The sequence below is a fragment of the Bradysia coprophila genome (genome assembly GCF_014529535.1).
Source record: "Bradysia coprophila strain Holo2 chromosome IV unlocalized genomic scaffold, BU_Bcop_v1 contig_81, whole genome shotgun sequence".
In the NCBI taxonomy this organism is placed as follows: Eukaryota; Metazoa; Arthropoda; class Insecta; order Diptera; family Sciaridae; genus Bradysia; species Bradysia coprophila.
The window spans coordinates 2668659-2681269 of NW_023503375.1; the positions used below are offsets into that span (position 1 = coordinate 2668659).

The following is a 12611-nucleotide window of genomic DNA, read 5'->3' on the forward strand; positions in this document are numbered from 1 at the left end:
TCTTACTGATCCGATGGAACGATTTGACGGAATTGAAAAAGAGGAAAATAACATCACTTTACCGTAATTTCGAAGATCGTCGATACCAATCAAGGTACTATTCATTCAATGTCCATCACAGAATGGTTATGTATCTAAATGGTGAATTTCGAAGATCCAGAGTAAGCAATGAATAAAATGATTTGTTAAAAATGTTGTTCTGTGTTTATTGATAAGAAATGATAACAAAAATTAGTGAACGTAATCTTAATTTAGCCACTCATCGCCAAAATATTTAGAACATAATTTTCGGACACGCTTATTCTCGTTGTCTGGTGTCGCGAATATAGCTTCGATGTGTTCATCGAACTCATTTTCCAATTCAACATCAGAGAGCTCGGCGGATGCTCCCTGACCGTTTTCAGTGTTGGTTTCAAATTTTTTTGTGGCTTCCTCAATGAGCCTATAATATTTCGGATGAATCATTGCTTCGGCACACTTTTCCAAAAATTGACCAATATCAATTTTGTTGTTTCGAAGGCTGTCGGTACACTCAGCAATAACCGTTTGCTGCTTTTCATAAATTTTTCTTTTTTTAGGGAACGCTGACGGCCCATTTGCTTCGAAATCAATTGCCAAAGCCCGATACTGCAGGTCTGTTATCTGCATGGCCTCAATGAAATGTTGTAGCGTTCCATGCCTAGGAATAATTGACGATTTGTTGAACACGCCATGCTTAGCTTCGATTGGATTAGTCGTTCGAATGACTTTCCCGTTTTTACAAATCATGTCCAATTTTTCTTCAGAAGAAAAATATCTTTCGTCAACCGTGGCAAAATTTTTTTTGAATTGATCAATTTCGAACGGATTTACAAAATTATTCTCAATGAATTGCATCATGTGTCGTCTGACCAGTTCAAACGCCGGGATCATATCGTTTAAGGGAAGTAGGGGAATCATAAAAACCTTCTTGAGCTGTCCGTAAAACCACAGCTGTTCCTCATCTTTGCATTTCCGAACGTAACACGTTAGTTTGTGTTGCACCAGACATTTAACAATGTTCTGATTTCGATGGAACAGACACAATGAGAATTTCGTGCCCTCATAAGTTTTAGCAATTGCATTTCGAACAGCCGGCTCATCATCAGTTAGAAATTCGTCGAATGCAGGGTCGGGTATGTTGAGAGACTTTCTATAGTCACCCGGGTAAAAATTTCGGTCTCATGAGACCACGAAAAAAGTGTTCTCAACGGTCTCATTTCGGTCTAAAAATGGTTGGTAGTCTCAATCCAGTCTCAAATTTATTTATTTTTTGTGATGAAACTTTTGGATGAACAAATTGTCATTTTTGAGATCTACTGAGTCTGAACGAGTAGTCTCTTTTCGAGTATTCTTTGGAGGAATTGTCGAGACTAAGTGAGCAGTCTCACTGTGGATAAGTTTTTAGACCGCGTGAGTCCGAACGAGTAGTCTCTTTTCGAGTATTCTTTGGTGGAATTGTCGAGACTAAGTGAGCAGTCTCATTGTGGATAAGTTTTCAGACCATATGAGATGGAGTGAGTGGTCTCTTTTAAAGAAATTTTTTTCTTCGATTTTTGAGGTTGGTTGAGTGGTCTCATTTAAAGAAAATATTTTCTTCGACTTTTGAGACCGGTTGAGTGGTCTCATTTGAAGAAAATATTTACTTTGCCTTTTGAGGTTGGTTGAGTGGTCTCATTTGACGAAAATATTGTCTTCGACGTTTGAGGTTGGTTGAGTGGTCTCATTTGAAGAAAAGATTTTCTTCGACGTTTGAGGTTGGTTGAGTGGTCTCATTTAGAGAAAAAATTTTCTTCGACTTATGAGACCGGTTGAGTGGTCTCATTTGAAGAAAATACTTTCTTCGACTTTTGAGACCGGTTGAGTGGTCTCATTTGCAGAAAATATTTTCTTCGACTTTTGAGGTTGGTTGAGTGGTCTCATTTGACGAAAATATTTTCTTTGTCGTTTGAGGTTGGTTGAGTGGTCTCAATTGAAGAAAATATTTTCTTTGACTTTTGAGACCGGTTGAGTGGTCTCGTTTAAAGAAAATATTTTCTTCGACTTTTGAGACCGGTTGAGTGGTCTCGTTTGAAGAAAATATTTTCTTCGACTTTTGAGACCGGTTGAGTGGTCTCGTTTGAAGAAAATATTTTCTTCGACTTTTGAGACCGGTTGAGTGGTCTCGTTTGAAGAAAATATTTTCTTCGACTTTTGAGACCGGTTGAGTGGTCTCGTTTGAAGAAAATATTTTCTTCGACTTTTGAGACCGGTTGAGTGGTCTCGTTTGAAGAAAATATTTTCTTCGACTTTTGAGACCGGTTGAGTGGTCTCGTTTGAAGAAAATATTTTCTTCGACTTTTGAGACCGGTTGAGTGGTCTCAATTGAAGAAAATATTTTCTTCGACTTTTGAGGTTGGTTGAGTGGTCTCAATTGAAGAAAATATTTTCTTTGACTTTTGAGACCGGTTGAGTGGTCTCGTTTGAAGAAAATATTTTCTTCGACTTTTGAGACCGGTTGAGTGGTCTCGTTTGAAGAAAATATTTTCTTCGACTTTTGAGACCGGTTGAGTGGTCTCATTTGAAGAAAATATTTTCTTCGACTTTTGAGACCGGTTGAGTGGTCTCATTCAAAAAAAAAATCGACTTTTGAGACGAACGATTTGTATTATTATCCCATACAATTAAATACATAAAGTAAATGCCCCATGTGAGCTACAAAGAAACTAAGTAATTAAAATTAAATATTTTAAAGGAAGGCGCTATTTAAGCTGAAGTTCTCATATAAACTAAAAACGCTAAACGCGCTACAAAGAAATATTATTAATTATAAATAAACGCTCTACTTGAGCTGAAACTCTTCACATATTTAAATTAACGAAGGAAAAGTCGTTCACGTAAATACCTATCCGGATTCGGCATTGTCTTCGGTGTTGTCGTCGGCCGATTGCATTTTCATAAGTAAAAAGTGGTTGACGTCAACGTCATCGGTGTACATTTCTTCGTCTTGGACAGTTTCATCATTTGAATTTTTCGTGTTTCGTTTCCGCTTCTTCGGAGGGGTGCTGCTTGAATCAGAACGTCGATTAGAATTCCAACGTCTCTTGTTTAAAAGCATTTTAATTTCGGGTGCGGTCTTCACGAAGCCAGTGTGCGTTTGGATATGACCTACCGTGAATGAAGATGTGAAAATTTATCAAAATGGAAAATTTTAACATTTAAGGGTCTTACTGCTTATGAATGCAATCTTAGATGGGTTAAGATTAGCCGAAGAAATGGTTTTCAGTTCTTCTGGGGTAAATAAAAACCCAGCTAGCTCGGTGATGTATTTGTTCATGTCATCTGGCATAATGAATCTACCTAGGAGCATTTCTTGCTCGCTACTTAATGTGTATGCTTGATTGGTAGAACGTACTGGATTTGGTGGAATCTGTAAAAGCAACTAATGTTTATCGAATATATGTGTATGTGAAGAAAAAATTACATTGGTGATGTCACATTTGCAATAAGCGAATCGGTCCTGAAGCACCAAATTCCGTGCCAACAAAGCGTCGGCTTTTCTTTCCAATTTTTCTGCTCGAACTTCCAATTTTTTTATAATTGCATTTTTCCTCTCCACCCGGAGTTTCATTCTCTCGTTGTCATTTGGATGTTTTCGTTCTTCGTAATCTGAATCTGAATCCTGGTCGCTTGATGCACTCCACTCTTCCACGGCCGCTGCCGGTTGAATGTTTTCCTTTGATTTCGATGGTTTCTTCGTGATTGTTGCCGGTGTCGGTGCCGTTTTGTTTGAATTATCACTTAGTTGGGTAACCTCTGCAACAACCTGGTCGCTTGATGCACTCCGCTCTTCCACGGCCGCTGCCGGTTCAATGTTTTCCTTTGATTTCGATGGTTTCTTCGTGATTGTTGCCGGTGTCGGTGCCGTTTTGTTTGAATTATCACTTAGTTGGGTAACCTCTGCAACAACCTGGTCGCTTGATGCACTCCGCTCTTCCACGGCCGCTGCCGGTTCAATGTTTTCCTTTGATTTCGATGGTTTCTTCGTGATTGTTGCCGGTGTCGGTGCCGTTTTGTTTGAATTATCACTTAGTTGGGTAACCTCTGCAACAACCTGGTCGCTTGATGCACTCCGCTCTTCCACGGCCGCTGCCGGTTCAATGTTTTCCTTTGATTTCGATGGTTTCTTCGTGATTGTTGCCGGTGTCGGTGCCGTTTTGTTTGAATTATCACTTAGTTGCGTGACAGCGGCTACTGTAACCTCTGCAACAACCTGGTCGCTAGATGCACTCAGCTCTTCCACTCGGGTGACAGCGGCTACTGACGCATCTGAAACATGCTTCTTTGGCTGACGAACAGTCGATTTGCCTTCAGCAGCTGTTTCCTTTGACAATGCCGCAATTATATATGCTGAGTTGGTTGTCTTAGCGATACTCTCATTAACTTTGTCCTGCTTTTTCATCCTCTTTTTCCTGATTAGAATTGTCCGTTCAAATTCCACTTCCGACTTTTCTGTGGACATCTTCTTCGGTGGCATTGACACACGTTTGTCTTTCAACTCACGTTGAGCGGACGAATACGAATCTTTGGAAATTTTGAACTTTCATGACCGGATATTCGTGGATATTTAAATTAACTCACCATATATTCGGTTGGACGTGAACCCCTTATAACATGCAGGAGTACTCGGCGTGAACAATTTGGAGTACAAAGTAACCGTGAAATTCGGTAGTGACTTGCGATCGTTGTGATAGAAGAAAAAGACAGGTTCTGACTCCTTGGTCGTATTTCGGAGTACTTCTGTTACTTCGACAGAGCGTGCAACCCAAGAGAGTGGCACTGGCAGTGTCACCTTTTTATTGTGTGCGAGTTGTATCAGAAGATGTTCCTCCGACTGTGACATGGAATGGTTCATCTGTGTCTCTGTATGGATTTTGGCTTTCTTTGCTCCTGTAAAGAATATAAGATAAAAATTGTAACAACGAAAGAGCACTGCATCTATGCTTTGTACGTACCTTTCTTCTGGATCCCGGAGGAATGTTTCATCTCTGTCTGGCTTTTGGCTTCCATCTGATCCTTCAGCAATGGCTCTGTCTGGCTTTTGGCTTCCATCTGATCCCTCGTCAATGTCTCTGTCTGGCTTATGGCAGAGGCTTCCATCGGATGGTTCATCTTTGCTTCTGTAAAGAATATGGAAAATAAATGTAACATCAAATCTCATCAACATTGGATTAGTCCAAAAACTATTTTTGGTAAACAAAACAATTTGATATAATTTGTAAGCAGTGCCTATATTCGCGAAAATATTTTTATGAATTTTCTCAAATTTTCACGAATTTCTCAAATTGTCGTGAATTTGAGAAAATCGCGAAAATGTGAGAAAATTCGTGAAAATATTTTTGCGAATATAGGCACTGCTATAGGCACTGTTTGTAATTGTCTACCTGTGAGTTATAAGTGAAAATTGTTCGGACTCGTGGAAAGGACTGCGTTGTTTCCAGTTTCCACATAAACGCACTTTTCATCAAACTCTCTGGCAGACAAAACTTGAAAATGACCTTCATACAGAACCGCTCGTAAGTGGTTCGTGTAAAACGTTAACTGATTTTTCGCGATTTCGAATTTTTTACTACAAAAAAATACTTGGTCATTCGATTTGTATATTGCGTAAATACGATGATAATCGCCGTTTGTAGCTTTTATGCAAGAGTCGTCGTACAGTCCTTTATGAGTGTACGATTTAATTAAATTCGAATGGATTGAAGCCGACTTGAAGAATTTTGTTTTTTTGAATTCATTTTTTGGGATTAAGTTTCTCATCAGATTCTTTTCTTTTAGAGTTGGCTCAGCACCCCTTCCAAAAAGAATTATATTATCTACGGTTTCAGTATTTTTTCTGTAGTTATCCTTCGAATGAATGTTCTCAATGCCACAATTTTCTTGCAATTTTGAATTTAACAAAAATTTGGTGATTATTTGATTTATTACGTCAGTTGTGCCGTTAACATAACTTTTTAAAATTCCATTCATATTTTCGAAAGGGAAATTAGAAAATGCCCATAAGGGGCCACACTCTAAAACCGACTTAATTATATGCGCCACTAAGTGTTCGTTGAAAACTTCATTTTCAGGTCCGTAAAGTTTCGGGAACTCGATCATAAATTCGTTTAACTGAGTTTCAGCCAATTTGAGTTCATTCATGGAAATTTTAACTTTATTTAATAAGTAAATCGCATTGGCAAATAGTTGAAAATGACGAATATAAATAGTCGGCAAAATATTGTCTAGACACACACCACCGTAGAAGTAAAGCCAATATAATTCATCAGTAGCTTTATAAAAGCTTCTGTCGCCAATCGACTGTGGAACTTTGCCGAACACACTGGGTGGTCTTATTTTCGCCAGTCGCTGATCTATGATTTCAATTTGATTTGGTCGGCCAACGTAATATTTATGATTATGGTTCTCCTGATCAAACCACAGCCCTTGTAATTTTCCAACGATCCCTCGTAAGCATAAGTGCATATAATCAGTAGGGATCCCCTTCACTACATCAAAATCTTCGATGAGAAAAAGGGGGGTCGGACCTTTAATTCCACGAATTTCAGTGCAAGTGTCTCCACCTTCTCGTATACTCACGACTGCCTTGGCATCTGCTAAAACGTCTTCGTGTGTTCGATTAGGGATTCCTTTCATGTAAGGATATCTCATAGAATTCTTAGATGGATTGTTGCCAGGATGAAGACAATATGGACATCCGTAATACCCGTTGAAAAGCATGCAGTTCAGCACTTTTGCTTTGGCTGGAGTATCGGCAGACAAGATGATTGCTCGCACGTTGAAGGACAACTTCGTTTTGTCGACGACGACAGTCAGTTTCCGTTGATTTAATTGGCCCAACTCATCTACAAAATGTCTGAAGAACAAACTGCAGTCTGGGTCTTTCCCATACCATAATCCACTCAATATCACATTCTCCTTTTTGAATCGATTTTCTTTAGGAAGTTCGTTTATGACCATTTGTAGAGGCCAAAGGGATGACTTTTTTTTAGATTTAAATATCTTGACACCATCCGTATTAAACGTTAATGATAACAAAGACGGAACTTTCGCCGCAATTGATTTATAATACGAGCCAGACGTAACATCGTTTAAAGTATTTTCGGTATCCGGATGAGCCGTACTACTTTCCCGATTTATAAAATGGTCTTTGAATCTTCCTACAATGCATTTCAATTGTTCCTCTAGTTTCAACTGAACAAAATATGCGGAATTTTTGGAACCTTTTAAATCATATTCAAAGTCACAATTATTACACTTCACTCGTTTGGAAGGAAAATCTAAAACAAGTTGACTTTCTTCGCCTGTGTAGGCTCCACATTTCTTACAATAGTAGTGCAAAATTGGTCGTTCAGTTTTGGGTAGCACCTTATGAAATAGGTATTTTGAGTTAGGTATGTCCGTGTTCAATTCTTTAAGTTTATTTATTAATTTCAATAAATCATCTAGCGCCACTAACTTCAAATTATGGCGGAGATAAAATTTTAGAATTAAAGTAACCGCAGTTTGATCAATAGCGGAATCTTCACTGGGTTCTGCAGACTCTGGTTCCATGTCGAATTCAGATGAATCCGAATCCTGATCTACGTCGCATTCAGAATCCGATTCAAAATCGACGCCGGTGTCCGAATCAAAATCGGTATCCGTTTCCACTTCGCCACCCCAATCAATATCCATTTCCAAATCAACATCCGTATTCCAATCAACATTCGTATCGGTTTCACATTCCATTTCAACTTCTTCATTATCTACATCGAACTTATCAACCGCGGACGAAACATTTATAATTTCTTTACGACGTTGCAATATAAGTGATCTTTTATATTTAGAAAATTTCGTCGATGGTTCCATTTTACGCAAAAATTAATTTAAACAAAAACCGAACACGTGTGCAAAGTAGTACGATGCGAGACATAATGTTAAAACAAAGAAACTTACATTGGAATAACAGTGTATTCTTCTGGAACTTTCACATGCGTTGATGAATTCTTCGCTTCGCCAATGCCTTTTTCCGTGATTGTTAATTCTTCTTCTTCCTCCGATGTTGATAGGTACTTGACGCGTTGCAATTTTGTAAAGTGATCGCAGTAAGTTGGCGGTTTTCTTCGTCTTCGTTTAGACGTGGAAGCAGAATTATCGTCGTCCGATGATGAAGACTCAACAAAACATATTCTCTGGAATATGTATCGGCTCATAATCTGATTACAGCCTAAAATATGTAGAGGTTTTACGTACAAATTAGCAATTAGCAGAGGGTTAACACACTGAATTATTATTGAATATAACACTAGCACGGTAAAAATTATTAATTCGAAAACAATGATTGAATAAAACTTACTTTGCTGGTACGGCCAATTTCAACTTCCCCTGCTAAATGACTCTAGCTCTACAAGATAAACGTATCTGCACCGAACGATTTCTTATTTGAATGAATATTCTTTGTAGAGGTCAGACATAACAACTAAACGTGTAGTAAGTAACAACAATAATATAATGACAGTAACTATGAATGTGCTGCCATCCCCTACTTGTTCCCAAAAGTTAACAACTGAAAACAGATGGCAGCATATTTTGTGTTTGCATGTTTAAATATCCAGAAGAACTTTTAGTATTTGCTGTACTTACAAGTCGACGAGAATATTTCCTTTGAATGAGACCTCTCAACCGGTCTCAAAAGTCGAAGCACAATATTTCCTTTGAATGAGACCACTCAATCGGTCTCAAAAGTCGAACAAAATATTTTCTTCAAACGAGACCACTCAACCGGTCTCAAAAGTCGAAGCAAAATATTTTCTTCAAACGAGACCACTCAACCGGTCTCAAAAGTCCAAGAAAATATTTTCTTCAAACGAGACCACTCAACCGGTCTCAAAAGTCGAAGCAAAATATTTTCTTCAAACGAGACCACTCAACCGGTCTCAAAAGTCGAAGCAAAATATTTTCTTCAAACGAGACCGCTCAACCGGTCTCAAAAGTCCAAGAAAATATTTTCTTCAAACGAGACCACTCAACCGGTCTCAAAAGTCGAAGCAAAATATTTTCTTCAAACGAGACCACTCAACCGGTCTCAAAAGTCGAAGCAAAATATTTTCTTCAAACGAGACCACTCAACCGGTCTCAAAAGTCGAAGCAAAATATTTTCTTCAAACGAGACCACTCAACCGGTCTCAAAAGTCAAAGAAATTATTTTCTTCAAACGAGACCACTCAACCGGTCTCAAAAGTCGAAGCAAAATATTTTCTTCAAACGAGACCACTCAACCGGTCTCAAAAGTCAAAGAAAATATTTTCTTCAAACGAGACCACTCAACCGGTCTCAAAAGTCGAAGAAAATATTTTCTTTAAATGAGACCACTCAACCAACCTCAAAAGTTTTAGCAAAGAGACTACTTGTTCATGCTCAAGCGGTCGGGTCTACGAACAGGACAGCAATGAGGCTACTCATCTAGCCTCGGAAATTGTAACAACGGTTCAAAATTAGAACTCCAAATAGATATATCTGATTTAGCAGCACGTGTAACATCGATGGCCGTCCGAGTTGAAAGTTAAGCATCATTCGTCGCGGTTAGTACTTGGATGGGTGACCGGAAAAAACATTACAAAAAGGTAAAAAAAAAATATTACTAATGATTCTACATAATTTCAGTCAATTTGGTCTAGCGAATTATAAGAAAAGTAAAGGGCAGTGGCCATCTATGAACTCAACAGAGAATTACAAATATTCACAAAAAAAAATCTTCCAATAAATAATATCGAACGAAGAAATGTCTCAATGGTCAAAAAGCAATATGAGAAGTCTCAAATGGTCTAGGAAAAACTCAAAAAAGAGAAGTCTCAAACAGTCTAGAAAAAACTCAAAAAAGAGAAGTCTCAAACGGTCTAGAAAAAACTCAAAAATGAGAAGTCTCAAACAGTCCAGAAAAAACTCAAAAAAGAGAAGTCTCAAAAAGTCTAGAAAAAACTCAAAAAAGTAGTCTCAAACGGTCTAGAAAAAACTCAAAAATGAGAAGTCTTAAACAGTCCAGAAAAAACTCAAAAAAGAGAAGTCTCAAAAAGTCTAGAAAAAACTCAAAAAAGAGAAGTCTCAAACGGTCTTTTTTATCCTCAAAAATGGTTTAAATAAGAGCGTATGTTTCTTCTCATCATAATGAGACCACTCAACCAGTCTCACAACGTCTAACAAATCCAAAATGAGACCACTCATCCAGTCTCACAACGTCTCACAACGTCTCACAAACCCAAAATGAGACCACTCATCCAGTCTCACAACGTCTAACAAATCCAAAATGAGACCACTCATCCAGTCTCACAACGTCTCACAAACCCAAAATGAGACCACTCATCCAGTCTCACAACGTCTTACAAATCCAAAATGAGACCACTCATCCAGTCTCACAACGTCTAACAAATCCAAAATGAGACCACTCATCCAGTCTCACAACGTCTAACAAATCCAAAATGAGACCACTCATCCAGTCTCGAACATCCTCCATAAATTTTGGAAATGAGACTACTCATCACTCTCGGATGAATTCCGATGAATTTTTGGATGAATTTTAGGTCTCAAAGGTTCGAAATACGTAGCCTCATCGAGTCTCATCTCCATATAAAAATTTCAGCCTCAAAAAGGTCTCACCGACACCTTTTTTTTTTACCCGGGCATCCAATATCTTGAATGCTATTTCGTAAGATTCTTGTTTCTTATCTTTAAGAAGGAACGTAATAGATAAGATAGCCTTACTTCGTTCGACTGGTTCAGTTTTCCACTGTCCACTCTCAACGTACCAAAGCATGTACGATTGTTTAAACCCAATCGGAGCCATCTTGAACGTTCCGTCGGACATTGCACTTTTCGATCTGAAAAAACGTTCCACCAAAAATTTGATACCCAAAACCACAACGCCAGCAATTACATCCTGCCCGATCAAGTAATAATCCTCCGGTTCTGTTCGCATCGACTTGACGATTTTCGTGCTGATTTTATCGATTACGTTGTCATCAATTTTCACAGCATCTGGTGTTATTGCTGACTTTCGATGAGAAGCTTTATTTAAAGCAGCAACCGCACGATCGTAGGTCTTATATCCGGAAGCAATGTCAGCTGCAGTGACATTGTTGTGATCAGCCGAGGCAGTGAGGATTTTTGAATGTGTGTCATATACCGCCTTGCTCGATCCGCCATACTTGCTCTTGATTACAACAGCGTTGTTCTTAACTGTTCGAGCAAAAGCCGTACCATAAAATTCCACGGAACACTCTACATGGTGCAATTCGACTCTGACTTGAAAAATTTCGACTCTGTCCATTAAAATTGCGGCTTCTTTGGCATCCAACCCGTTCCTTTTGTCTTTCGCGCACAATTGTCTGCACTTTTTGCATTCGTATCGGGGGTATTTTCCACGTCGCCGAAGAGTGTACTCACAGCCCAAATCATACTCGTCGACCGTGCCGAAAATGACGAAAAACGATGGATTGTCTCGTTTGGTTGTTAGCTTGGTCTTCATAATGGAAGGTTTATGACCTTCACTTATCAATGAGTTGGTCAGAATTTTTTCATCGGTGGACAGGAACGCGCAATCGTCTAAACAAATTAGGACTCCTTAAGTTTGTTTCATCAAATTTGTTTAGGTGAATTCACCTGCGTCGAGGTCAGCTTCAGAGCTTACCGCAGCACCATTGCCAGATGATGGTTCTATGTTGGCATTTGAAAAGTTATTAACCTGTCTTCGAATGTCGTTATGAGAGAATTTTACCTTCACTTCACAGCAAATTGTCATGCTGTACAATCAAATCAATCGACGTTATTGCTTTCGAGTTTCCAATCTTGGGCTCGTCGATAGAATGCGCGTCGACGTGTTCTGCGAATTATATATGCGTTTCGAATGGTCGCTATTTAAAATTGTAATATGCCACTACTACCTGAGCCTGAGTCTGAATCGTTGGACTCTACTATAATCATTTTAACTGATTCGAAATCAGACTCCCCTTGTAACGTATCCTCCTCATCAACGGACATCACCTCAACTGGAACATCGATCAATCCATCAGAATGTGTGGTGGGTCTCTTTTTTGTAATATTGTAATATTTTACCTGTTTCCATTGCTAAACGGAGCTGAAGTCTACGGACTCCACCCAGAATGAAACCAGCAGCCTCCGCCTCGCTTTTACATTCCGATAATTGCTTTTCAAAAATCAAAAGCTCGCTGTCTGGAATAATTATATTTTTTTCCAATTGTAATTGACCAGTAACCTTGTAGAACTCGCATTTAAGGTCTGGATTCGCTCCGAGTTAAACTTATCCATTTTCTTTTCAAATGAATTATTTTTCGCGAAATTACACGTGACTTTTACGCACAAACTAAACGATATAATATTCGCAAATTTTCCGTCAAAAAAATCACGGAATGAGTGATCGTTTTTTCTTATTTCAATAAGATCGTTTATAGGAGTTATAGTTTATAGGAGCTTGTGAGACAAATTATTGAATTTCTCTCTGTGCCTTCAAAGCCATAGCTTTTTTGCGACCTTTTTTAAAAGGACGAATTTCCTACGTT

General features: G+C 38.6%; 1 protein-coding gene across 1 annotated transcript; it reads right to left on the reverse strand.

Annotated features, from left to right (window-relative positions):
- Positions 1-2843: 2843 nt before the first annotated feature.
- On the reverse strand, positions 2844-8187 carry LOC119072416. The gene is made up of 6 exons (XM_037177633.1): positions 7996-8187; positions 5013-5177; positions 4639-4947; positions 3482-4581; positions 3229-3427; positions 2844-3165 (listed from the first exon to the last, which is right to left on the reverse strand). Exons 2-6 carry the CDS (start codon positions 5167-5169, stop codon positions 2903-2905), a joined length of 2028 nt encoding a protein of 675 aa, XP_037033528.1. The 5' UTR covers positions 5170-5177; positions 7996-8187; the 3' UTR covers positions 2844-2902.
- Positions 8188-12611: the final 4424 nt, after the last annotated feature.

Bases quoted from the DNA above. Each gene is read 5' to 3' on its own strand.
- LOC119072416 (XM_037177633.1), bottom strand. From the start codon at position 5,169: ATGAACCATCCGATGGAAGCCTCTGCCATAAGCCAGACAGAGACATTG. The intron at 4,948-5,012 runs GTACGTACAAAG...TATTCTTTACAG, and splicing joins CTCCGGGATCCAGAAGAAAG to GAGCAAAGAAAGCCAAAATC. The intron at 4,582-4,638 runs GTGAGTTAATTT...AAATTTCCAAAG, and splicing joins CACGTCCAACCGAATATATG to ATTCGTATTCGTCCGCTCAA.